The 25,739-nt window shown below is 32.2% G+C and overlaps 1 protein-coding gene across 1 annotated transcript; it reads left to right on the top strand.

Moving 5' to 3' along the window:
* Window positions 1-680: 680 nt before the first annotated feature.
* Window positions 681-25,739, top strand: LOC129801576 (uncharacterized). The gene is made up of 4 exons (XM_055846796.1): window positions 681-927; window positions 17,554-17,675; window positions 24,728-24,980; window positions 25,046-25,739. The coding sequence occupies exons 2-4, from the start codon at window positions 17,570-17,572 to the stop codon at window positions 25,374-25,376; spliced, it is 690 nt and encodes a 229-aa protein (XP_055702771.1). The 5' UTR covers window positions 681-927; window positions 17,554-17,569; the 3' UTR covers window positions 25,377-25,739.

Here is a 25,739-nt window from a genome sequence, read left to right as displayed (position 1 = left end):
GATCTCCAAAAAAAAAAAAATTAGAGATTGAAAAGATTTGAAATGGTTTGAAACTTTTTGAACGAAACCAAATTTGTAAAAATCTGTTAAATAATACATTTATTTTTTCAACATTTGACTTTGAAAAGCCGTTCTTTAGAAAGATTCAAGATTTTATTTTCAAATTTACAAGGTTCTACCATAATGTAGGATTTCAGTTCGAGATCTAAACAACTGGAACTAGCTATTATTGCTCCCTACGTGAAATTCGAGCAGACAAACTACGGGGAACCGAATTAAGAGGAATAGCGTAAAATTATTGAATTGAAGAAGCATTCCGCCATGGTTATTCATTTGACCATGCTACTTTTGTAGAATAATCTTCAACTAATGTCTATTAAACCAAATTATATCTATTTACAGGCTATTTTTGCATTGTACAATGCTTACTCTTCTGACAGCGAATTAAGATAAAAATGTTTTATTTGAAGTTTTGGTTTTTAGGTGTTGTCTGAAATGTGTTGAAAATCTGCAAAATATTTGGTGAACAAACATGCAGAAGAATCTTTGGCAGTTGAGGTCATCGCGTGTTTCTGCGGGGTGATTGGAAATTCCTGAAACTTTTCATGCCTCACGTGTGAAATTTTCACAGGCGCATTCCCTGACGAGTCTATAGCAGAATGCGGCAACAAACGTGGAGTCTTCGTGCAGCTCGTTGTCGACGAGAGACATTGGGCTCTCAACTCGTCTGAGCAACTGATTGCGACTTCATTCGTGGTCGGTCACTTAAGCAAGACACTTCTCACGCCAAACACCATAGTTTACTATCTCATTGATAATTTCCGTGCAATTTTCTTAAGAAAGTGTGAATTTAGAAGGATTGATTTTTTAGGTGAAATCGTGTGAGGAATACTTGTTCTTCATTACCTGCTCAACTAGATGAGTCATGTAAGTACAACTTATTGTTTTTGTTTTTTATTTTAATATTTTGGAACGACTTCTTCGAAAGAAAAAAAAAACAAGATTTTATGGTGAATCGTGACTCAAATAAAAATTCCATTTAATACCTCAAAAGGGAAAACACAGCTGGTATGGAAAAATTGAAGTTCATTGTAATTACAATGACTAGTTTTTTTTTCAATGTGATCCAACTGTTTAAATGCTAAGAAGATTGCTAAATAAAAAAAGCTATGTCTTACCAGAAAGGTGAAATACCGACAGAATAATTCCACATTGTTCTTCACGTGTCTTCATTTACGGTTTAATTGCTAGAAATTATTCCTTCCTTGAAAAAGCTTCCAAATGATCCCGCGTCATTTGTCGACAGCAATTCATGCAAATCTCCCTTCCAACTTGATCCATTTTCTAAGACATTCCGTATAATCTTGTGAACGTAAATTAATTTTGGCACAGAGAATCACACAAAGTTTCTTCTCATTATTGCTCCCAATTTGAGCCTCAAAGAAACCTACAAAGTTCGGACATATAGCTCCGTAGATTAATTGTCTGGGGAAGCAGAAAAAAAAGAAGTCGATGAAATTGCCATTAAAATGTTTATATACTTGAGTTTAATTCTCAGGCGAATTGAATAAATCAATCGGAAATGGGACAATAAAATTCTTAAATCACTTTTGATAGCTTTATTGCTACACGTGTTTGAGAGTCATTTACCCGCTCTTTTTATTCCTACTCAATCTCACCATTACAATTTCGCGTCTTCTATTGGATAGAGTTCAATTGTAAGAATTCATAATTCCATAATGGGCCAATATAATACCGAGGTATTTCCTTTACAAAAAAAAAAAAGAAAACTTCTGTACAAAATCGCAATTTCTAACGGATATGAAATATTATAACCATTAGAAAAATTAGGGGGCAACGAGATCTGTGATTAAAAGAATAATCTCTTGCAAAATTCACGATGTCGACTTCGCACAGCTCAATGATTTATTCATATTCCGCTATCTTGACATTCTCTTTGGGGGCCTCTTCATCTTAATTGACACATTAAATCGATAGATACTATAACTTCAAATAAAGGTTTTTTCAGTAGGTTTATTAAAATAATCATCAAAATTAATTGTAATTATTATAATAATATGTTCCACGCTGAGAGACTCTTCTAGTACATCGTACTCATCGTATTAAAGATTTGTTTCTAGAAAGCGATTCTTTAATAGAATTTTGTACTATAAATTGTAATGCTTGATCAAGTATAATTAACTAATTATTAATGGTAACTATAAATAAAAATATAATTGAAAATATCGGGGCTAAATTAGTCAACAAATGAAAGGTTTCCTTGTGTATTCTTTTGTGAACAGAGATTGCAAAGCATTTCAGTTTTGCAGAGTGCTCGAACTGACGAGAAAGAGCTCTCCGTGAAATATATTTTCGCATGGGTTTTGGGGGTTTTGGGTGTATACTGGTTTACTACCGCTTAAATTGATTCATAAATTAAAAAAAGTTATCGGTACCTAACCTATTCATTACCGACGAAGAACGATGCAGCCGGGTTCGAAGTTTCAATAGTGTAAAGTTTATAATTTGGAATTAGTGTTACAAGTTGGACAATTCGCCGGTACAAGTTGGACATGGCTTTTTTCTTGATAAATACAGTACAAAATTTGTTTCTAAGCACAAGGAACCAAATTATAAAACTAAAGCATTAAAAATATACAAATAAAAATGAAGTACTAAATTTATCAAGACAAAAAGCCCTGTCGAAATTGTACCATTGTCCAACTTGTACCACTGTCCAACTTGTACCACTTTACCCTATAAATAAAAATTTAGTATTGTGTTAAATAAAGGATAAATTCTCTGTTTTCATTAAAAGTCGTGAAAAATCTTATTTAAAGAAGGTTCTGAATTGGGCTATAGTACCCTATTTAAAGAAAATTTATCGGTTTTGTTTTTCTATTAAAAGATAATATTAAATATTTTTTATTTAAACATAAAGTTGTTGAAGAAGTAAAAACACTTTTTCAAAAATTGCTTTTAAATTCAAAAAAGTCCGTTACCTATATGAAGAAGAAAAAAGCGAGCGTTCTTTGAGAAAAGCTCATTTTAATACAAGATTGTGAACAAAACAATTTTCAAAAACAGAGGATTTATCGATTTAAAATAAATACTACAACACATTATAGATCCAATCCTTTGTTTCAACTTATCGGGTGCTCCGAGCCGAACCAATTTACCATTGCAAATATTATCTTGGTTTTGTCCATTAGGTATTTAATTCATAATATAACATAATTCATAGGCAAACTATAACATGCCACTGTCAATTCTACTCTTGGCCAATCTGTCCCAGTTCCCTCTATTTATACAAATGTGCAACGAAAGTGATGATGAAACGGCCAATATTATTTTTACTGTTTAATTTATAACATAATAATTAAACTACATTACCATAAATTTTTTTAACACATCTCCCCGCTTATCTGCTGTAATTTTGTACTGATCTCATTGACAAGAAAAATGCTGTATAAAATTGCGTTTTTTTTTCTTTAGTAAATTATTTAGGAAAATTACAGTGAACTCTAACATAGGGTAAAGTGATACAATTTGGACATAGTGTTAAAAATTGGACAATTCGCCGGTACAAGTTGGACAGGGATTTTTTCTTGATAAATACAGTACTACATTTTTTTTAATCACAAGGAACCAATTTATAAAACTAAAGCATCAAAAATAATATACAAATAAAAATGAAGTACTAAATTTATCAAGAAAGAAAGCCCTGTCCAACTTGTACTACTTTACCCTAAATATTTCGAGTTTTATCAAGTATATTTTATAAATGCTGCATTTTTCTTCAAAAATTCCAGAATTACTTATTTATTTAAATCACAATAAATGTTTTTATGAAATAAAAGTTCACATTCATTAGTAAACATTCTAGATATACAGTAAATTATACCAATTTTGTCGGTAAACCGTACTATTAAGTTGCCAATATGGATCAATAGGGGGAAGTGGGCACCTTTGAAAGTGGGGCACCTTTAAAATTGGGATTTTTCTCTTATGTTTAAGTGGAACCGAGCCATTCATAATGTAATTTAGCTTCTCAAACTATTTGTGCAACTAAATTATATCACGATAAGGCTCAATTTTATTTAAAATTAGGTGAAAAATCCCAATTTCAAAGGTGCTTCACTTTCAAAGGCGCCCCATTTCCCCCTACTTCAAATTTCTCCTATCCCAAAAATACTTTATAAATTTTATCCATTTAATTTTTTTATTCTCTTTTTATTAGATATCTATGTACCCAATTTGTTTCATTTTCTAGTCAAATTTAACATCATTCTGAACAGTCTGCAGCAGACTTTTAAATTTAGCAATGCGAACATAAGAGAAATCTAAATATTGGGAATGCCCCATTCTTCTCATTTTGTTATGGCCGGAAGCAATTTAACCTTTGTATTAACTTTATAAACCGTGCAAGAATGCTTTTTTTTCGCAATTAAAATCCATTTTCTGCAGAATCTCGTGCTTTCCCAATCCAAAAAAGTAATTGCAAATTCACACGTGTTGCCTTTAAAGCAGCAGGTACAATTAAATCCACTAAAGTTTTTATTAGTCGATTTTCGTCTTGAGTTTTAATGACAGAAGAGGAGAGAGCATTAATTGAGGAAGTGGTAATGTGAAATTACTGGTTGAAGCAATAATAATTGAGGTACGTATAGTGCCAAATTTCCGCGCTATTGACCCCTCGGCCCAAATATGTTTGTATACATGAATGGACTGAAGCTCTGTGAGGCATCTCTCCTCTGTACATACATATATTCCCGCTTGAAGGTTGCAAACACAGGAAAAAACAAGAATTGTCGATTTTATTTGAACTTGGAGAAAGATTGTAAAAAAAAAGAAGTTTTGCAAGTCAAATGCTAAACTCTTACGTATTATGCGCGCGTGTACTTTTTCTTCTCTCCTCAAATAGTCTTTGTTTTGCCTCCGAACTGCAGTAATCGAGCATTGAGGTTTAGGAGGAAGAGAAAGACGCAAGGAAGAGGTGAAACTAGGTAAAATAAATTTGAAAAAAAATACTCGAGGAACCGCCTCTACACGTGCTTGATGAAACAACTCTCTGGGCCATCGAGTTTTAAATAATGCAAATAGCTTTGGGCTCGTGTTTATAAAGTGAAATTGTATTTATTCTCTTAAGCAAATAGCAGATTCTCAGCACAACTGGTCGATTGATAAGGCCTTCGCGATTGTTTTTTCTTTTATTTTTTTTTTTTCAAATTCTGATGAAAAAGTTACACTGTATCACTCGTCGCGTGGATTACTGAAAAATTACACTCGTTAAGAATAAACAGAAAACGTCGCTTCCAAGAAAATCTTTGAGTAATTATGTTCTCAGAATGATGCTTTATAAAGTTACAATTTATTTAATCTGTAAAACAAAGACCGAACACGTTGATAAATTTTCCAAGTTGTTCATTAATAATTCAATAATTTCCACTGAAACATTTAGATGTGATTTCTTCTAATCACACCTATTTCAGTTGTAAGTTCAATATTTAGTACATGTCTGTCTATTTTACCTCACTAAAAATTTTAGAAATTATAGACATATTAATAGGGGGAAGTGGAGCACCATTTGGATTTTTCACCCATTTTTAAATAAAATTGAGTCTTATCGTTCTATAATTTATAGCTACACATACAGATTGGGAAGCTAAATTACATTATAATATGTCTCAGTTCCACTTAAATATAGGTGAAAAATCCCAATCATTTTCAAAAGTGCCCCATTTTCCCCTATATAGACTTTATTTTCAGTTTTTTAATATTTAAAAAAAAAAGTATTTTACTTAAGTTTTTTTTTAAATATCAAAGGGATTAGTTGCATCTTTTTTTTCTGAAGCAAGAAGATATTAATAACACAATTTTCTCCCAATAATCTTGAGTAATTTTGCAATTCTAATTAATTGAGGTAGGGGGAAGTGGGGCAGACTTAGCCAGCGATAGAAGAAGATAGTAGGGTGTTTTAGTTTTTCTAAGAAATAATATTGAGTAAACTATTAATTATTCAGACGTGATTACATTCTTTCCTATCGAAATATTTATCAGTGCAATTTAAGTAAGTTTTTCCCAAATTATAGGTAAAGAAAAATTTCATTTGCTGGCTAATTCTGTTCCGGTCTCCCCTATTTTAATTTCCCACTGTTAATGAATATTTAGAGAAGAGTTTTAAAGAATCTTAGTGAAATGCTTAATAATTGTATTCAAGATATAATTAAGTCCAATCCAATTAGTTTCTCTTTGGAATTAAGTATTTGAAAATATTATATAGTACATTTTTTATATATTAATTTAATATCCCAAAATCTTATATATATTTTTTTAAAGTCATAGATGTGTCAACTCCTCCACTCTATCCTGCGATATAGATATAAATAGCATTAATAGAATTAATGCAGATATTTTTTGAAGGAAAATTATTCTCTTCACTGAGGTAAATCCGAATAAGTTAAAATAACATTCCGGAAATGTTAATGTTACCCTGCAGTATTGATCCGAAATATGTGTAAATATTACCCTTTTTAGATCTACTGGGGGTTAGAGTTACCCTTTTTCATGTTAATTTTACCCTTAAAAAGGTGTAAAATTAACATTAAAAATGTTGATATATTTATACACCTAAAAAAGTGTTAAAGTTCTGAGGAAAAAATGTTAATCGCACCCCCGTTTTTTTCTCAGTGTTACAAATCACTAAATTTTTTTTCATGACGGTTTATAGTGTTTTTAATCCTTTTTCAAAGTGCTTATCCATTCCCCTTTATTATAAAAGTTCCATAACTTGTGTCTCTAGAGTTAATTTAGCCTTGAAAGAGAATAATTCGCATGTACTAAAATATCTAATCTCGAACAAAATATCTTGGTTTTAACCTCTGAAAGGTCTTATGTGCTCTGTATGCTTCTAAGCTCTATCTAATCGAAAAATGCTCTACGAGACGAAAATGTATCATGGGATTAAGTACTTATTACACATGGCCCATGTTTAAAGTTCATTAATACTTCATTTAGTACATACATGTTCTAATTTAATTGAAGACATTTTTTGAATCTTTGTTAAAATAAATAAAACCATCTTCGTTTGTTTGTTACCGAATTATAATTAAAAGTTACTAGGTAATTTTTAATTCTAAAAGAAGGGAGTAATATACAATTTTCCTTAAGTTCTTCAACTAAATCTACAGTGTATGTAAATAAATGTCTGATTTAGTGTTCTATAAAGAGTTAAATTAAATGACAGATGTGTGAATTTCATTAGAGACCACTAAAAAGAATATTTGGCATACCTGAAGCAAAAAATATTTTTTTTTATTTAATATCTTTAGCTGTGATAACTCCATTATTTTCCTTTCAAATTTTTTGTACATGTACCATAGCATTTTATCACCAATGTAAAGCAATATACTTTAAATTTATCTCTCCTACAAATTCGATCAAAAGTTTCAAGTGAAATAAATCAACTTCCGCAAAGATTTCCTCAATTCTAGGAAATATTAATTTCAGTGCTTTTGTAATATGAAGGTAAATTTTGAGTGAGCATCTCTTTCCACGTGAGTCAGTGGTACTTCCTGCATTTGCCCCCACATTTCTCACACACCACATGCCTCAATTTTTCATTGCATCTCATTCTCAAACACACTCCGTAGGATCGCCTTGGATATATTCCACGTGCAAGTGACAAACAGTTTTTTTTTCAATAGAAATTAAAGTTGAATGTTACTGTGCCAATTAGTCTGGCACTCGAAACTAAAAACAATCTAGGATAGTCCATTAAGAATCCGATTTATCATTTGCCGCCTCTTGGGTGCTCTTCACTTGTGGTCTCCTTTATCTTTATGTGCAAAAATTAGAGACAGAAAAATAGTCTACAAATCATCATAAGCATCACAAGATATATAGATATATTTTCCATGAGACTGCAGGATTGGTTGCTACAACAACGTCGCGTGTCGATTTAATCTGATTTTTTGTTGAATGCAATATAGTCACATAATTTAAATTTGTAAACTCGTGGAATTAATAAATTTCTCATGTTGCGGCACACATTTGGCTCTTTACCATTCCAATTTATCGGCACATTAATATTATCCAATATCAGTGACATTGTTTGCCTATCTTTTTTATTTGCACTCATTTTTTTCCAGAAAAACAAACACGATAAATTCGCCGTGGTTGTGTATGTATACGTATAAAGAAGCTATATATGCAATTCATCAATTTATTAATTTTGCGAAGTCATGTGAGGGAAACCCGTGGCAAGTTTTGATATACATAACACTTTTACGATTTTTATGACATCATAATCCAAATTCCACCTAATTCTAAATGCCAGACATTTAATATTTATAATAATATCAGACAAAATTAGGTGATGCATATTAATTCTCATATATGGAACGTTCCATTTATTACTACTCTATTTGTACTCAATATTAATATCATAAAATATCTTAGGTTTTATTCAAGTTGAGAAAGGATGTATTGAAATTGGGGTCCCGGTCAAAATGCTGAAAGCCAAAATCCCAAAAGCCAAAATCCTGAAAGTCAAAATCCCGAATTGTTAAAAGTGTGGTAGCTACTCCCAGGATTGCACCTGCGCTTGCTGGAGGAAAAGGGAAATTTTCTGTGCTTGGGAAATGATTCTACACATTATCCTCCATATAAATTCCTTTCATTTTGGATTTTGGTTATCTCCGTGAAATTGACATATTGTATCAAAGGCCCTTCATTATAACTTGACAAAGTTTGTTAACAGTGTTCAAATTATAAGTGATCATGTTGATATATCGACGACTCAGAATATAAGTCGAACAACTCGATTTTGTACAAAAATCGTTTTATTAGCTCTTTGGATACTTCTTTATATCCTCTACCTTCCCTGTGAATATTATACGTTAAAGATAACTATTTTTAAAGGGCAAAAAACAAACGATCAGTAAAAAATTCTAAATGATCAGTAAAAAATTAAAAATGAGCGGTAAAATATCTAATTATGGTCAGTAAAAAACTTAAATCTTTACAAAAATGGGCCTAATTTATATATTTAACATTTAAAATAGTTCCATATAGAGTGAAAAGCCCTTTATTTTCCCTTTGCCAAAATTTGGACGACAATATCATTGTTTCAAATTTCTTTGATACTGATCAATTTTAACTTTTTACTGCTCATTTATTCTATGCCTTTTTAAAGTTATAGAGATTTTAAATCTCAAAAATCATATACACTGCATGTAAAATCTCAGCTTCAAATCACTCTCCTTTTGCCAACTGCGAGTTATTCGTTTCTTATTCTGAGCGATCGATGTGTTCTAGTAGTTTTTCTTTCATTCTCCACAACAATACTTTTAAAGCTGAAGTTCCATAGAGAGCGAAATAAATCCCTAACTTTTGAGTTTTAACATTTTTCGTAGAATTGCGAAAATTTAAATTTAAATTTAATAATGTTTCACGCGTCACCCTGATTATCTGTCTGTATGTTATAAGGACAAGAGACCAAATAGTTAGAGAAATCAACTCATGGGTTTTTCGGGGAACTCCTTTAAAAAAATTGATATAAGGATTATCAATACATGGCCTAATTTTTTATGATAATATTTATTTGACAATATTTATAGAAGAAAAATAGTGACCATAATATTTGATTATTCGGAAAATTTGGGACGTTTTTATATTTTAAAATTGCTCAATTTTTAATATTTTTTTAATAAAGAAGAAGGCTAGTGGTTAATACTAGCACTAATTGATAGTTAATACTGATAAAGCTAATAATTGATTTTTCTGACAATTTTATGTTTCAGGAAGTAACAGAAAGAAAATGTCATTCGACTAAATATCCTTCCATTTCATTACCCATCGAAAAGATGAACAGTTAGATAGCGACTTATAATTTTTGTACAATATATAACTAAAAGTGAAATTTTACATAATTTTTCTCGCCACATTTTTTCTGTAAATAAACCTATTTTCTGTACCATTTACTAATGATACTATCATAATATTTTTATGCTTAACAAAATCAAAACGTTTTGAAAATTGAAGTTCACGTTACCTAAGATCAGATGTTTATCTGCAGGGGTAATCACATTGAATCGCTGGACTAAAAAATTATTATTATATATTAAATTTATTTCTTTATTACATTATTATTGAAGTAATGTAAAATATTCAAGTAAACCAAATTTAGAGTAAACTAAAATGAATTATTACTATTGTTTTGGTATAACAATTTCTTAAAAATCTCGACATTTTTTTAATCAAGTACAAATATTATCCGTCAAAAAGTAGTTTTCACTTAGAACACTATTAAAGGGGATGACTGATTGGAATTTTGATTAAAACTTGTTGGTTTATAAATTTAAATTCTTCGAAAGTATATAAAACTTTTATTGAATTATTTATATCAGATCCATTTTTTGTTCACCTTTAATTTTCGCATTTTCCTACTTTTTTTTAGCACAGTTCGAATTTATTGTATATGTTCTTTTAAAATATCACTGAGCATTAAATAAGATTATTTTAATTATGAAAAAATTATAAAAGTTTTAAGATGTATTGTATTATTTGAAGAAGTGATTAGATTACTAAACAAATATTCCGTAATTCAGTAATTTACAGTAATTACCGACGATCAGCTATTTTTAAAGATAAAAAGAAGCTATGACACACGGGAAATTTAATGCTATTTTTAAATTGAGGTATTCTTCTGGAAAATACCAAGTGTTCTTATACCACTGATAAAGCTGTTTTGTTTGACAAACATCAACATCGCTAAAATTTTGAGGAACGTGTCTCCAGAGAGTGAGCAAAAATAAACACTTTAAAATTAATCGGGAATTATTTATAAACATTCCTCATGGAGTGTGTTGTGTGGATTCAGTGATCTATGGTTGGCATTTTTTCTGATGATCTTTAAGCCGCTTTTCAAGATCATCGGCTTCGTACATCACACTTCAGAGGTTTTTTATATTAACACATTTCTTTTGCTTGTGCAGCTTGTATTTATGAAATGCAAATCATTGAGTAAGTTTAACACCTTGGCTCTGCTGGAGTCACTGCAGATAATTTTCATGACATTATCGTAAATTTCTCGTAGGAAAAAGATGCCTTTCTAAAAGGCGCCAAAGAGTGGCTTGTGTTTGCAATTAAGTCATTGGCCATTGTCACGATGTAATGGCATTAAATGAGGAAAATAAATAAACGAGAATGGTGAGGAGAGGAAGGATCGCGGAAAAAAGTTGTGATGTGACACTCCATTTAATTGGATCATAATATTTACTGAGATTTCATAACCACCCAGAGGAGTCCACATGAACGCGCTTTTTTTGGCCCACCGCGTAAAAAATCATAGAGATTGGAGAGTGATTGCTACACGTGCCAAATAATTTTAGTCATATCTGTCGTAACTGCTGACTCTGACCGAGAGATAGACAGAAAGAGAAAGAAAAGGTAGACACGAGGAACTTTACAAGTGCACCGCGGAAAAAACTGGTTTTAATCATACCTCAATATTTGACTTTGATGAAATTCGCTGAGCACAAGAATTTAATGATAGAAAGTCATTTTATGCCAAAGATCGATGAGGTCGCATTGGGACATTCTGCATGCTCGTGTTGATCCACATGCCAATAAACTCCCACTATTAGCCACACATGTTATGCTAATTCTTCCCCCAATATTTTCTCAGCTGGCGACCAATAATTTCTTTATTAGTTTTATTGACTTATTTTCCAAGAGGAATCAATTATCTCAATGGTCGTTGACAGAAAAGTTATAATATAAAGTCATCAAGGGGTGTCATCAACATTTGCGTAACAATTAACCACATGGATCCACACATAAAAAGTTGTTAAAATGTCTTTAAATGTAAATGAAGAGCTGGTGAAATGAAAAGGTTAAACATTTCGTGAAATTTTATTGACTCCATATAGCAATTTGAAAAATTTCTTGAAATATTTTGACCAATTAAAATATATTGGCAAAGATAGGGAATAGTGAGTTATAAATATTATTTTTTAATTAACGAAACAATTTTGATTTAAGAAGAGCAAGGCTGTATATTGAATAGATTAATTCAGAACCTGCTCCAAATGGGTAATTTTCAAAACTCCAAATAGGAATACAGAATTTTTCCTTAATAACAGTTTGGTAATTTCTGTTTTAATTTACATATATTATCTATATCGCAATCTTACTATTTGATTCTTTGCGCTTTAGATAAATCAAGCATCCAAACATGTTGATAAGTTTTACACACAGAAAAATTTTGACTCTAAATTTAAGAATATTATAAGACTCCGTGAAATTAAATTAGACGTGAACCCCCGAGGCATTTAAATTCAGAAGCTCTGCCAATGAAATGGGCTAGAATCCCTATATCTTTGACGCTAAGAGATCGGGAGTTTAAGTTCAGCATTAGCTGAAAAATAAAAAATGTCTTGAGATTTGCAAATTACAATTAAAACTAAATTATCAAGGATTTAGGATTTGAAAATAAATTCCTGGATGTTTCTGTTTAAGAATTTTCCATTTTTCTGTAATAAAACCTTCTCATTTGGATAATGTACTAAAGCAGGATATTCTATCATACTTCTAGCCATTCACCTCCCCCCTCTCGGACAAAAACTAGTTAAAGGAAGAGGTGGGGTTACTTTGAGCTGTGGGGCTAGATTGTTATACGACTTTTTCGCCTATTTCTAAATCAAGCTGGTCCTTACAATTATTTTATTCAGATCCACAATTGTTTTATCTATTCACATCACATCATGATAAAACCCACTTTTCTTTAAACATATGCGCAAAAATCGTATAACAATGTAGTCCCACAGCTCAAAGTAGTCCCACTTCCCCCTAAGTTATGTTAACCCGTTCTAGCTATCAGAAAGTTATACGATTTAATAAGCAGGGTGTTCTACAGCATGACCTCATTGCACTTGGATATTCGCTTTTGAGTTGAATTTTGATAATAAAAGTCGTTTTAAAGGAAATTAAATCGACGTTTAAAACAAATAAAAGTTGCTCAAAGTTATATCTTTCAGCTATTTTGTTTGTTTTAAATTATTTAAGTAAAAAAATCTTGGACCTTTTATTAGGTGAGATTCTTAACAATCTCACCTACTATAATCCTAACAAAATTTCATGTCGTCCGATCGACCTCAAACTTGGCCAAAATGTGTTTCAGCACTTCCTGATCACGAATATATATGTGGCTATTTTACGTTCCCGGCCGCTCTTTGGAGCTTAATAGCTCCTAAACTAAAAGAGATATCGACTTGCGGTTTTCGGCAAAGGTTATATATCGGGTGAAAATTGCAACTTGGTGCATTGACCCCCCACCCCCCACCCCTCCTTCCGCCATTTTGAAGACCCCCCTTTTTTTGTTTTCTCAATAGCTCCGCCCCTATGGCATTCAGCGGACTCAAATTTTAGTATGTTATAGCTGGGCCTTAGAGCTTTCCATCAATACCAAACTTAAGGTCCCCCGACCCCCCTGACCCGAGCTATAAGGGTCCAAAAAAAATTTCTTAAAATGGCCATAACTCCGGTTCTAATTGTCAGAATTTAAAAAATGAGGGCTTTTTGGAAAGCTCTCGTGAAGTGCCACTTCCCCTTCTAACATCACAAGTTCATAAAACCACCGCTAGGGGCGCTATTATTAAAAAGAAAAATTTTAAATCTTAAAAGTTAAATAACTCAAAAATTCCATTGTGCATCGGGCTGAAATTTTAGTATGTTGTAGCCGTTGATTATACCTATCAAACAAAAAAAACCTTAAGTCGATCTAAAACCCCTGACCCGAGCTATAAGGGGTCAAAGTTCGAACATTGACCGGCCTTTATCTCCGGTTCTAATTAACATAGCGACCTAAATTTTACCTTTTTGGTTTCGTCTCGATGAGCACTTTCAGATGGAAGTTCAAAAAGTCACCACAGGTGGCGCTGTGATAGTGTCAAAATTCATCGAAATTCAAAGTCACTTTTCTCAAAAACGGCATTGTGCAAGTAAATCAAATTTTAGTATGTTGTAGTCCAGTCTAGGACGTTTCCAAAATGGTGCAAATGCGCGCTGTGGTTTCAATAGAACCGGAGATATGAGGGGTCAAAGTTCACAAAATTCAAAAAATCATATCTCCGGTTCTATGTGACCGATTTTGATGAGTGAGGGCTTAAACGAAAGATCTCACCAAATGCTACAATTTTCTAAAATATTTGAACTTCGTGGGACCAACATCAGGGGCGCCACAGTCGAAAAACCAATTTCAATATCACATAACCTCAATTATCTCGACTGTCGCTGAACCGATTTTGATGATTACTTCGACATAATTGTAGAGCACATTTGTCTCTACATTTCGTCCATACATAATTTTCCGCTCAGACTACGCTATCACTCCGATTTTGCCGTTTAAGTGTGAAAAAATTGATTTTTCCCATAATAACGCTTTGAAATCACTCATATGCCAATTTGACTGCCTCTACTCCACAAAGACACTTAAAATATGGTTTTAAATGGAAAGTCCCACAAAATACAACAATTCTTTGATATAGTTGAAGTTCAACAAATCACTACTTGGGACACTCTGGATGAAAAAACAAGTTAAGAAACAAAAAACCTCGCTTATCTTGGCTTCTGAGTAATCGATGAGATCATGTTCTATAGGAAAATTATAGAGTACATTCTGGTCACATTTCACCCATATAACACTTTTCTGTCAGTTCATCCAAATCCTTGATATTTTGGTTTAAATACAAAATTTGTATAATTTCACGAATTTGATTCAAGATAACTGAATGGCGACTCACAATTTCGGCTCTAAATCGAATTTGCATTCACTCCGAGTAAGCTCACGTTAAGAATCTCACCTACATAAGCCGGTTAGGATTATCTGTCCCTTTTAAAACTATTTCGTGGTTTTATTTTCCTTTTTAACAATTTGAAATAGTGCGGGGGCAACTCAAAATTCCAAATTATCCCATTTTATCCAGCTAAGTTATTGTGAAATTTATTGAATTTTGTATTTCAAATTTCAATTCTGAGATAAATAAGGTTTAGAGATTTAAGTAAAAAAAGACAAAACAGTGTAACGGCGTTATCACACTTGAACGTTAAACCCGATATATAACCTTTGCCGAAAACCGCAAGTCGATATCTTTTTTAGTTTAGGAGCTATTAAGCTCCAAAGAGCGGTCGGCCGGCCGGCCGGCCGGGAACGTAACTTAGCCACATATATATTCGGAATCAGGAAGTGGCGAAACACATTTTGGCCAAATTTGAGGTCGATCGGACGACATGAAATTTTGTTAGGATTATAGTAGGTGAGATTGTTAAGAATCTCACCTAATATGGGTGCGTTGAATTACATTTATTGAGAAGCATGGGAAAAAATTAAGTCGTTACGAAATTTGGAATCGTACGAAGTATGGACATTTTCCCCTAGTCATCAATAAAAATGCGACTTCTGTTCAAAACCGAAAGTTAACATCTATAATCTATCACTTTCATATCGACGGTTCCATTCCACACTATTCTATCTCAGAATGACCACTTTTCAGGAGAGTCATTTGAAGTTGGCGATTTCCTATGTTGCCTGTGTAATTTCTTTTTTCGAAAAAATTGAATATCCCGTTACCAGAACATCGAATGATCACCAAATTTTCACCAGTTGTAAATCACAGCCCAAGGAACAATATAGGGGAAAGTGACCATGCTTGATACGATCCAAGTTTGATAATAACTATTTTTTTCTTGTGTTAATCAATAGTTGTGACTCTTAGCAATATATTTTAATAGCTGGTCCTAAGTCTCACACTTCCTGAAAAAATTAGGAACGTAGCTCTTTTTTCCTAGTTTCAGGAAGCAAAAGTCAAAAATAGGTCCAAAACTGTAATTTCAATACATTATATTTTATAAGTTTTTCTTAGTTAATGTCGCTGTTCAGGAAAACTACTATCATAGGCACATAGAGGGGTCATCAGTATTAATATTTATGTAAAAATATTTTTACTTGGGAACACTGTTTTTGTGGGTGGTGACAAATTCATAAATTCTACCTGTGTCCATCCTATATTTTAAAAAGGGTCCATGAATGATAATTTAAATGTGGCAAGTCTATCATTAGATGTGATTCTTTCATAATTGCACCTATTGTAATCCGCCAATTTTATCGACAATTGACAGAACCTTCAACCCTGTTGCCTGAATTTTAAGGTTGGAAAGTGACATTTTCTTGGACTCAAAGTGAAAAAATGGTTTTCGCTAGTGCCCTAATCTCATAAAAACATGGCTTAGAAAAAATTACATAACAGTGATTTTAAAACTAATAACCAGTCGTACAAACGATTTAAGCAGATAGATTAGAGTTCCTTCTAAATATTGATGTGCAATTTTTTGTATCCGGTGAAATTTTTACAGTGAAAATGGGCCTCCGAATTGTCGAATCAGTTATTATACAGGAAGGCCCCGGACCCAACTTGTATAAAAATCGCCACTGAATTTCCATTTTCTTCTTGAGGAAAATCTAAGGTTTTTCAGGAACTATTTGAGGTGGGATTATGAACCTAATAAGTGAGACATTTTTTTATCATAGTGGAAGAATCGCTTCGGTTTGTGTGGAAATCAGAAAAAAATCACAAACCTTGGAAATCATTTTACAGTATGAAGCATAGTCACTTTCCCCTATCTCTAGGAGTAATATAATTTCGCCGAAGAGTTGTCGAAATAGTTGGTGTCGTCGGCCAAAAAATTGATTTACTAGACGATTCTCAATATCCAAACATTATTCTTGTAGAAAATTGGTCTGAATTGGTCAAGATCTTATTGCGAAATACTGAAGCTGGAATTATAAACAATCTCATTTTAATATATACTTTTGTAATCCAAGCAGTGATTAATTTAATGGATCTAGAAATAATATAGTACTCATGTAATTTAATAGAATAATTAAATAATGTATTAATCCCTTAGTAAGAGTAGAGCGATTTCACACTTCCCTTTTTAAACGAATATAAACTGAATTCAAGATAACAATATTCTGATAACAATGCGTGAAGCCAAAACTGTCCACATTCCTCATAACTCAAATAATCATGGACAAAAGCTGTATCATATAATTACACCTTAACTTAAGATAATGACAATACTTAATAAATTTTCGTGACAAATATTGCAAATAAAAAAAAAATTGAGTAATGTTTCTTTAGTCATATTCATTTTACAATTTCAATATAAAATGAATACAATATTTATTTGATATATTTTAATACTTTTAATGAATAATAACACATTTTCGAATATTTGTAGTTTCTTGAATGATCCCTAAAATCACTGTGTTAATCATTAATGTGAGTGAAGAGTTAGGGGTGATAATTAAAAATCAATCCGCATCAGCAACACATGCTGTTTACTCTTTTCATTAGACAGCACGTGAAGATGATTAAAATGAAGAGTTATTTGAGTCACACTTAACTTATTTCTACGCAAAAATCCATTTTCTCCCTTGATATTTCATTTATTAAATTTATTTATGTTATTACTTTTTGCCCATTCTTTCAGAAACTCACCCAGCGACATGGCTCCAACAATTAGTGTGTCAAATGAGCGCAAAACAAAGTGCAGACGATCTCAGAGGAATAATCATCAAACACTCTCATCTGCAGTATCTGTTATCAGCTATGGTTAGTCAACAACCTTTATCTTAAAAAAAAATCCTACGAATATGCAAAACCTGGTGAGAAAGAAATTAAGCTTATTATAGAGATTTCGCGACAAATCCATCTTAATCCGAAAAATGCTGTGATGAACAAGGGCAACGAGCTCTAAACACCAATTTAGCTGGGCAACATTTTACAACTTGCCTCGCAATAAACTCTAACGATGTCATTTGAGCATGGGTCATGACCTGCGCCTAAGTCACGTTATACCCCGTGTCGCTTTTGCACTTTAAATTTAAATTTAACTCTATAATGATTGAGCAATCATCACAACATTCCTTCTATTCCAGCTAAAAGCCTTCTCTACGGGTGGGAAAAAATTGCGTAGCGAGCTTTTGGACAGATTTTGATAAATGAAACGAGAACGTTTCACTCTCTTTTATCGTGACGGTAATTAATTTTTTGTTTTAATCAAGTTTTGTGGGTTTACAAATGTTAAATGCAGAAATGTAGCTATAGGCGGACAGCAAGAAAATTTAATTAACTTCAATATTTATTTCTCAACAAAACTATTTTTAAAAAAATATAAATAATTTGTTACATTTATTTAAAGTCAGAAACACAAATATAAGCATTAAATCACTGTGTACTTTGTCATGAATTGAAACATTTGAAAAACTTTTAAGTATTCTTCAGAGTTTTTCTTGGAGCTTACAGGATAATAGAGCCTTGTGAAAAAAAGTTAGGTCATGGAGAAATGGAGGAGATATATTGTGAAGGGAAAAAGAAACATTAATCCCTGTCGAGTAGTTCTTTGACCTTTTTCTATTCATAAAAATCTCACTTGCCCGGAAAATCTGCTATATAAAGGAAGCTGTATTTTTAGAAAAGTCCTTTTTACAGAGTCTTTCAAATGCTTTTTGTATTTTTCTTCCATAAATCTTTTTTTTTTTCTACCAAGAATTTGTACAAATATTTCTTATAAAACATTTATACAACACTGATTTTCTGCGCATTTTAGTTATTATGAAGTGTATGATTTCTCTTTCTATATCTAAAATTCAAATGGCATATTCTATTGATACTGGATGTCATATGAATTCTTAATGATGTTTGATGATTTTCATTCTCCCCTCAAATCTAATATACAAACTGTGCAATTACTTTTAATTGCTCTTTAACGTTATAATCCACTCGTAGGGGAAGCTATATTTTGAAAATATATGAACTTCATATAAATAAAATGATAATGATCATGCTGATTAAATCGCTCAATCAGATGTTAGATTCCCAACATTATGTTCCTAATGTGCAATATAGCCTTTTATTATTGGTATAAAAGTGTATTAATGGAGATTAGAGGATGAATACATAATTTTCTTGATTCACTGAATGAAACGAATGAATAATAACTGAAGATTTCCACGTGACATTAATTTCTGCTGTTTATTTTCAACTTTAAGTGTTTCTTGTCGCTAAATCGTATTGATGATCTTTTTCCACGCAGTTGACATACTGAACTGTTTCTTTTTTGCGTCTACAGCAAAGTTATTATAGGAGTAGAGTAATACACTTGAGAGGAAAAATTTTCAGAACTAATGCAAATTTTTATGACACTGATCTGTTGGACGTATTACAAAGAAAGACGTGAAGTTTTTACATAAATAAATCTCCATGTATTTTCAAGAAGGAGATATTATGGGAATTATTTCAACACCAATGCTTTGTGAAAATTCTTCCGTATTTCTACATCTGAAAATTCCTCAATGTTCAATTCAATTCAATTCAATTATATATTTCTCCTCAATTATGCTTAGTTGCGTCTGCCGCCGACTTACTACTACCGATCTCATCAGGTAAACGGCAGAAACCCTGAACCAGAAAAATGTTGTGTGTATACCACAATATCTGTGTACAACTATCGATTATATTATAACCCGAAAAATTATTCGGTATTTTATTCTTTTTTAACTTCTATCACACTGTTGTGCTTGTTCTCAGACATACAGGCCAAACGGTTAGAAATAACGATTAAAGAATTTCGGCAACCCCCTCCCCTGGCAATGAAAGAACTCCTGGCCCCTGGCAATGAAACATCCCTTAAAATAAACTGTTTCTCCCCCTTCTTTCCCTTCTCGTCCAAACCATGTTTTTTAGATTGCTTGAAAATTATTTTTTAAACTTTTGCATATTTTCTTTTATGTTACTTGGGAGGACATTTCCCAAATGGCCCAATAGGGGGAAGTGGAGTACCTTTGAAGTGGGGCACCTTTGAAATTGGAATTTTTCACCTGACTTTAAATAAAATTGAGCCTTATCGTGATATAATTTAGTAGCACAAATAGTTTGAGAAACTAAATTACATTACGATATGGCTCAGTTCCACTTAAACATAGGAGAAAAATCCCAATTTTAAAGGTGTCCCACTATATATAAGTGGAACTAAGCCATATCACAATGTAATTTAGCATCTAAATCTGTTTTGTACACCTGAATTATATCACGATAAGGCTCAATTTTGTTTAAAAATAGGTAAAAAATCTCAATTTCAAAGGTTCCCCACTTTCAAAGGTACTCCGCTTCCCCCTATCGAAATAAAAAAAAAATAAAATAGTTTTAAAGGAAAAGGAGAACAGTGCGGTAAAAAGGAAACGCCTGGAGATAATGTTAGCCTATAGTTTGGGGGGGGGGGGCTTTGAAAACTACAAGTCAATATCTCTTACCGTTTGAGCTCCAGATTGGTAACAAGTTAAATAAAAACACGGACTGTCTATATATTGCTCTCTTTCTTTGAGTATGAGCAATAAATCAGCGAAAATTATATTGCTCATAATTTATATACGGTTTTCAGAGTCATATGGCTAATTGCTCTAATTTCTTATCAATTGAGATTTTTTGCAAAAAAAAATTTAGGATTGAATTATTAAGGATTAATGACCTGTTAGATTCTGAAAAACCAATATAATTGTTTTTATTTAGAATTTTGAGACCTTCCGGAACTGGGTTAAATAAACCCCTATAGTTTGTGAAGATGACTATAGTCACAGTAAGTTGAAATAGTAACCATTTTCATTTATTTATCTATCTGAATCTAACTAATAAGAAAAATAAACTGTGATTTAGAGCAATACCCTAATATTTTTTCAAATCATTAAAATAACCAATTTATTTTTTCAGTAAATTTATATTTTAGTAAACTCTCCTAGATTATGCCCAGCGCACAATAACTTCTGTTTGTAAACATACTTTCAATATATTCTAATGCCCCACGCACAATAACTTTTGTTTAGTAAACATGTTTTTAACATTTCAATGAGAGTTAGTGAGATCTAGATCTAGTCATCTCGCTCATTCTAATTGGAGATTTTGAAAACATGTTTACAAATAAAAGTTATTGTACGCTGGTCATAAGCACTGAGAAAATAAGAGGGTGCGATTAACTTTTTTTCCTCATAACTTTAACACTTTTTAGGTGTAAAAATATATCAACATTTTTTAATGTTAATTTTACACCATTTTAAGGATAAAATTAACATGAAAAAGGGTAACTTTAACCCCCAATACACCTAAAAAGGGTAATATTTACACTGATTTCGGATCAATAATGCAGGGTAAAATTAACATTTCCAGAATGTTATTTTAACTTTTTCGGATTTCTCTCAGTGAGAGTATGAGCGAAATGACTAGATTCAGATCTTTTTCACCCTTATTGAAATGTAAAAAAACATGTTTAAAAAACAAAAGTTATTGTGCGTTGGGTATTAGGAGCTTATTATTGTTTTCAAGTCGTACAAAATATTGTATCATCTATCTGATAACATTCTCTCTCAGACTGTTAGTGCAAAACTAGATTCCGCTGAGAATTGTGATTATTTTGGTGTTCCTGGGTTTATGCTCAATTGAATCAACATGATTTCTCAGACAACCATAAAATCAATTAGCTCGGTGATATTCCCATCATATGCCTAATGTAATCTTGAGTAAAGAAAAATCGCCATTCTCATATCGCAATATCAAGTCACGTGTTTTATCACGCGTCGTCAATTCCATCCAGCGCCTTTTGCATTCGTACACTTATTTATGTGAAACACATTGAAATGGAATTATTGCCATGCTTGAGACGACGTCATTTCCTCAAGGCGTTTTATAAAAAAAAGCTGTAAATATTGGAGAAAGGTGTTTAAGCAATTTTTTTTAAGTTAATTATTTTACCCTGAAGTGGCAATTAAAAATCAATTGAAGAAGCACATTAGTGTCCCAGAAAGTGCACATGTTGACCAGTTGAGAGGCACGAGTGGAAAACGAACAAGAAAATAGGCTGGTAAAGGCGGGGAGAGATTAGTCACTGCAATTGAGGAAAATGAATGTATTTAGAAACACTAAATACATGTGCAGGGAGCATTATGAAGTCAACATGCGATAGTGATGATGAAATTTTGCAATACAATGCAAATTGGCGCACTGATGATAAACACTTTTTTGCCCTCGTGATGGAAATTATGAATGAAATAAAAGCGGAAAGCATGAAGTAGATGGATGCACTAATGATAAAAACGTGCTAATATTTGTCACATTGATGCCCCCTGATGCCCAGTATTATGCAATTCAAGAAAAATCGATTGAATCTAAATTCTGACCCAAATTCTCGCAACAGTATGTCTCATAACTATATATAAGACCTTCCCATTAAAATCCTACAGTTCCCTTGAATACAAAATCTCTCGCTCGCAGTGGTTGCATCTGCTTAAATTACCAAGTCGAATATCAGAGTTGTTGATAAACTTGGTTGCGATTAGGAAGAATTTGAAAGTATTTAGAGAAACACAAGTGACTAATTGCTTTAAATTAAAAAAAAATCATGTGTAATCTTATTGTTCTATCCCAAGGTGAGGTGGTTATAAAGTAAATGATAAATGTACATTTTAAATTTGTAAACAGAAAAGGTAAACAAATAATTATATACATTGTGATGTATTATTTAATAAGTTTTGAAACTAAACATGGAAATATAATAAGCACAATTACAATAGAGGGAAGTGGGGCACTTTTGAATAGGTATATACCTCTGGACAGTGAACCTTTTTCTCCTACTTTAAAAGGAATTCAGCGTTATCATATGTAATTTATTTTCACAATGGATTTGCGGAGCTAAATAGTTACGGCATAGTCCAGTTCAATTTAAAATTAATCTTAAAATTAAAAATAGGAGAAGAGAACCATTTTACCTTAAACCTTAAACATTAAACCTACTCCAATTCAAATGTGCCCAACTGCCCCCTAAAACAATTAATTCAGGTTGTCAAAAACCTGATTCATACCAAGACGATTTTTCAAAGTCACAGTTTTTTTTTTAATTGATTAGGACCTAAGTAGCAAAATAAAGTTAGCATAATGGAATTTTTTTTGTATGGTTATATGTTTAGTAATTAATTGGCACCTTCAGGTCATGCCATACTTTCGAAGGGGGAAGTGATCCTCATAATGAAGTAATTATTACGATAAAAATGACAATGTCCAACAGCTAAATATAAATTATAATAGAATATATAAAAAAAATAATAGGGTAATAGAAATATCATTCCATTACTATAAAATATTAGGGGAGACTGGGACAAAAAGTCACAAAATGGATATTTTATTTTTTTACAAGCTACCCGAGCACCTCCGAAATTTCTAATTAGCACAGTTTTATAGGAAATTTACCACTCTATAACTCTGTGAAAGCCATTTTCCTCTATTTTTTAAGGAGATATATTTATCGAGCTGTTTTCTAAAAGGTAATTTTTTGATCATTCTCAAAAATGCTGAGGCAAATAGTATCAGGCATAAGATACTATCACATTTTGATTCGCTTTATTACGGGATTTCGTAAATTTAAGTAAAATACCTAGATTACATATTTTCATAGGAAATTTATTCTTCTACACCTTTGTAAAACACCGTTTTCTCTATCTGAGCGAGAAAAGCACATTTCAAGCTATTTTACAAAAAACACACAAAAGACTGCAAATCGTTTGGCCAATGCAACCAAGCGGCGACACATAGCATTGACCTTTCTTTTCACCGTGGAACATAGAAAATTGTTTCGCTTTTTGTTACTTTTTGCTCCATGGCCTTTGCTACTTTTTACCCCATGTGGTCGTTTTTAATAAAAGGATTTCTGGAGAAAAGAATCTTTGTAAAATTCTAAAATAGATAGCGGATTCGTATTCAGAGAATCCAAATAATTTGGGAAATATTCACCAGTGCATCAAATTTAATATAAGTAGCTAATAATTGATATCTTCTGCAAGGAAAATATTTCAAAAATAAGTCTAAAAATTTAGAAATTTTTTATTTTCTAAATTCGTTGTTCAAATTCTAACAAACTTATGGCATTGAAGAAGACCTATGGAGGCTATCTATGGAAAAAATTTTATGCCGCTATCTTATTTATCTTGGAAGATATTGAATTTTAAAATATTCGATTTGTGACTTTTTGCCCCAGTCTCCCCTACCCTTCAAAGGCACCTACTCAAATTGGAAAATTTTACTATACTCCGAATATTTGTTAGGTAGAACCGGTCACTCTATGAAAATTGTCCGACCATTTTTTACAAAGTTAAAGTGAAACCTTCATACATTTGTCTAAATTTTCATAACATAATTATGAATTGAGCAAAATGAGAAAATTTTCGCTCTTACATTTAGTATTGTTATGCAATAGAATTGAAGAATTAGATTTTAAATATTTTGCAATGTATCATCTTTAAGTCTAAACAGAGATACTTGAGGAAATTAATATCTATAAGCTATAAATCTCATAAAACCAGGCTGTTGAATATATAGGTCAAAATAAGTGGATAATAAGTGACGATTAATAGTTTATTGTACTTAAAGCACTTAAAGTGATCAAAGTCCGAGTGAATTTTAATCTGAAACAAATTGATATACTTTTCAAAAGCTGAACTAAAATGTAGCTCACTCACTATGATCTTTAGGAAATATCTTTCTGAAAGAGGATGGATAAAGTTGAACAAATTCAGAAAGTTTAAACTTCTTTCACGTGCATTTTGTGCATTTCATTGATTTTTCAGGGCGAGCCAGTTCGAGACGCTTGTGCTGGAATCAACGTCCTTCGCGTTTTCCAGTGATGGGAAAATCACCCAATCGAGAAAATCGAAGGGAGTCAACTCAAGGCGAAATGGACGATGATGTTGATGGGAGTCCAGTAAGTGTTTTGAGATTCCAGCGAAGACAGTCAACAAGTTCCATGAGTGAAAGTGACTCCAGCAGTGGCTGTTCATCAGCTGGTCATTCCATGGACTTCTCTAGCTCTCAGCACTGCCGGTAAATTTCCTCTTGCTGAAAATTTTCCCTGATCGTTAGTAAGATGTTTTCTTTTTTTATTGCAGCTGTGATTCTTTGAATATGTCAGACTATGATGATGATGGTTTCAAGGAGGACAAGACCAACTTGTGTTATCCATCAAGGGTAGAATTTTGGCCTGAGAGGAATTGCTGGGAAGGCAGCGGCAACAATACAAAGGGCCTTCTGGACATTGCCATTAAGACAATTAAACTAATCCAACGGAATCAATTACTTCAGGCAAAATTGGCTCAATTGCAGGCCGAAACTCAAGCATTTATTACTTCTGTTATGGCTAATCCAGAGAACAGAGATGTTGCCATGTACTCCTCAGACAGGGAATCATCGCTATCTTCTCCAGAAATTGATGAGACATAAAAAAGCCAATACTTTTAGTTCGAGAATGAATGAAAATCTGTATGTTTGTGCTTAAAGTTTGAATGACTATAAAAAGGCTAAGATTACATTTAAGTTATTGTTCACTAATATATAGTCTACCGCAAACTTCAAAATATGCATACATTTAGAGCAAAGCGCATCAGACATGAAAAAAATTTAATGACAATCACTTTGGTTACGTAATTGTTAGAAAAACCTGGATCAGCAGGTTAGGGGTCATTTCCACAAAATTGACTATGCTTCTTGTGTTCTTCAGCTAATAAATTACCTCCTCGTTATAATGTGCAAGTAGACATATCAGACGATGTTCAAATAGTGGCAATAAAATTTATTGGATCTTAA

This window comes from Phlebotomus papatasi, chromosome 1, assembly GCF_024763615.1.
Source record: "Phlebotomus papatasi isolate M1 chromosome 1, Ppap_2.1, whole genome shotgun sequence".
NCBI lineage: Eukaryota > Metazoa > Arthropoda > Insecta > Diptera > Psychodidae > Phlebotomus > Phlebotomus papatasi.
Note: the sequence above shows the minus strand (reverse complement) of the source record. Positions and strands in the feature narration are given on the sequence as shown.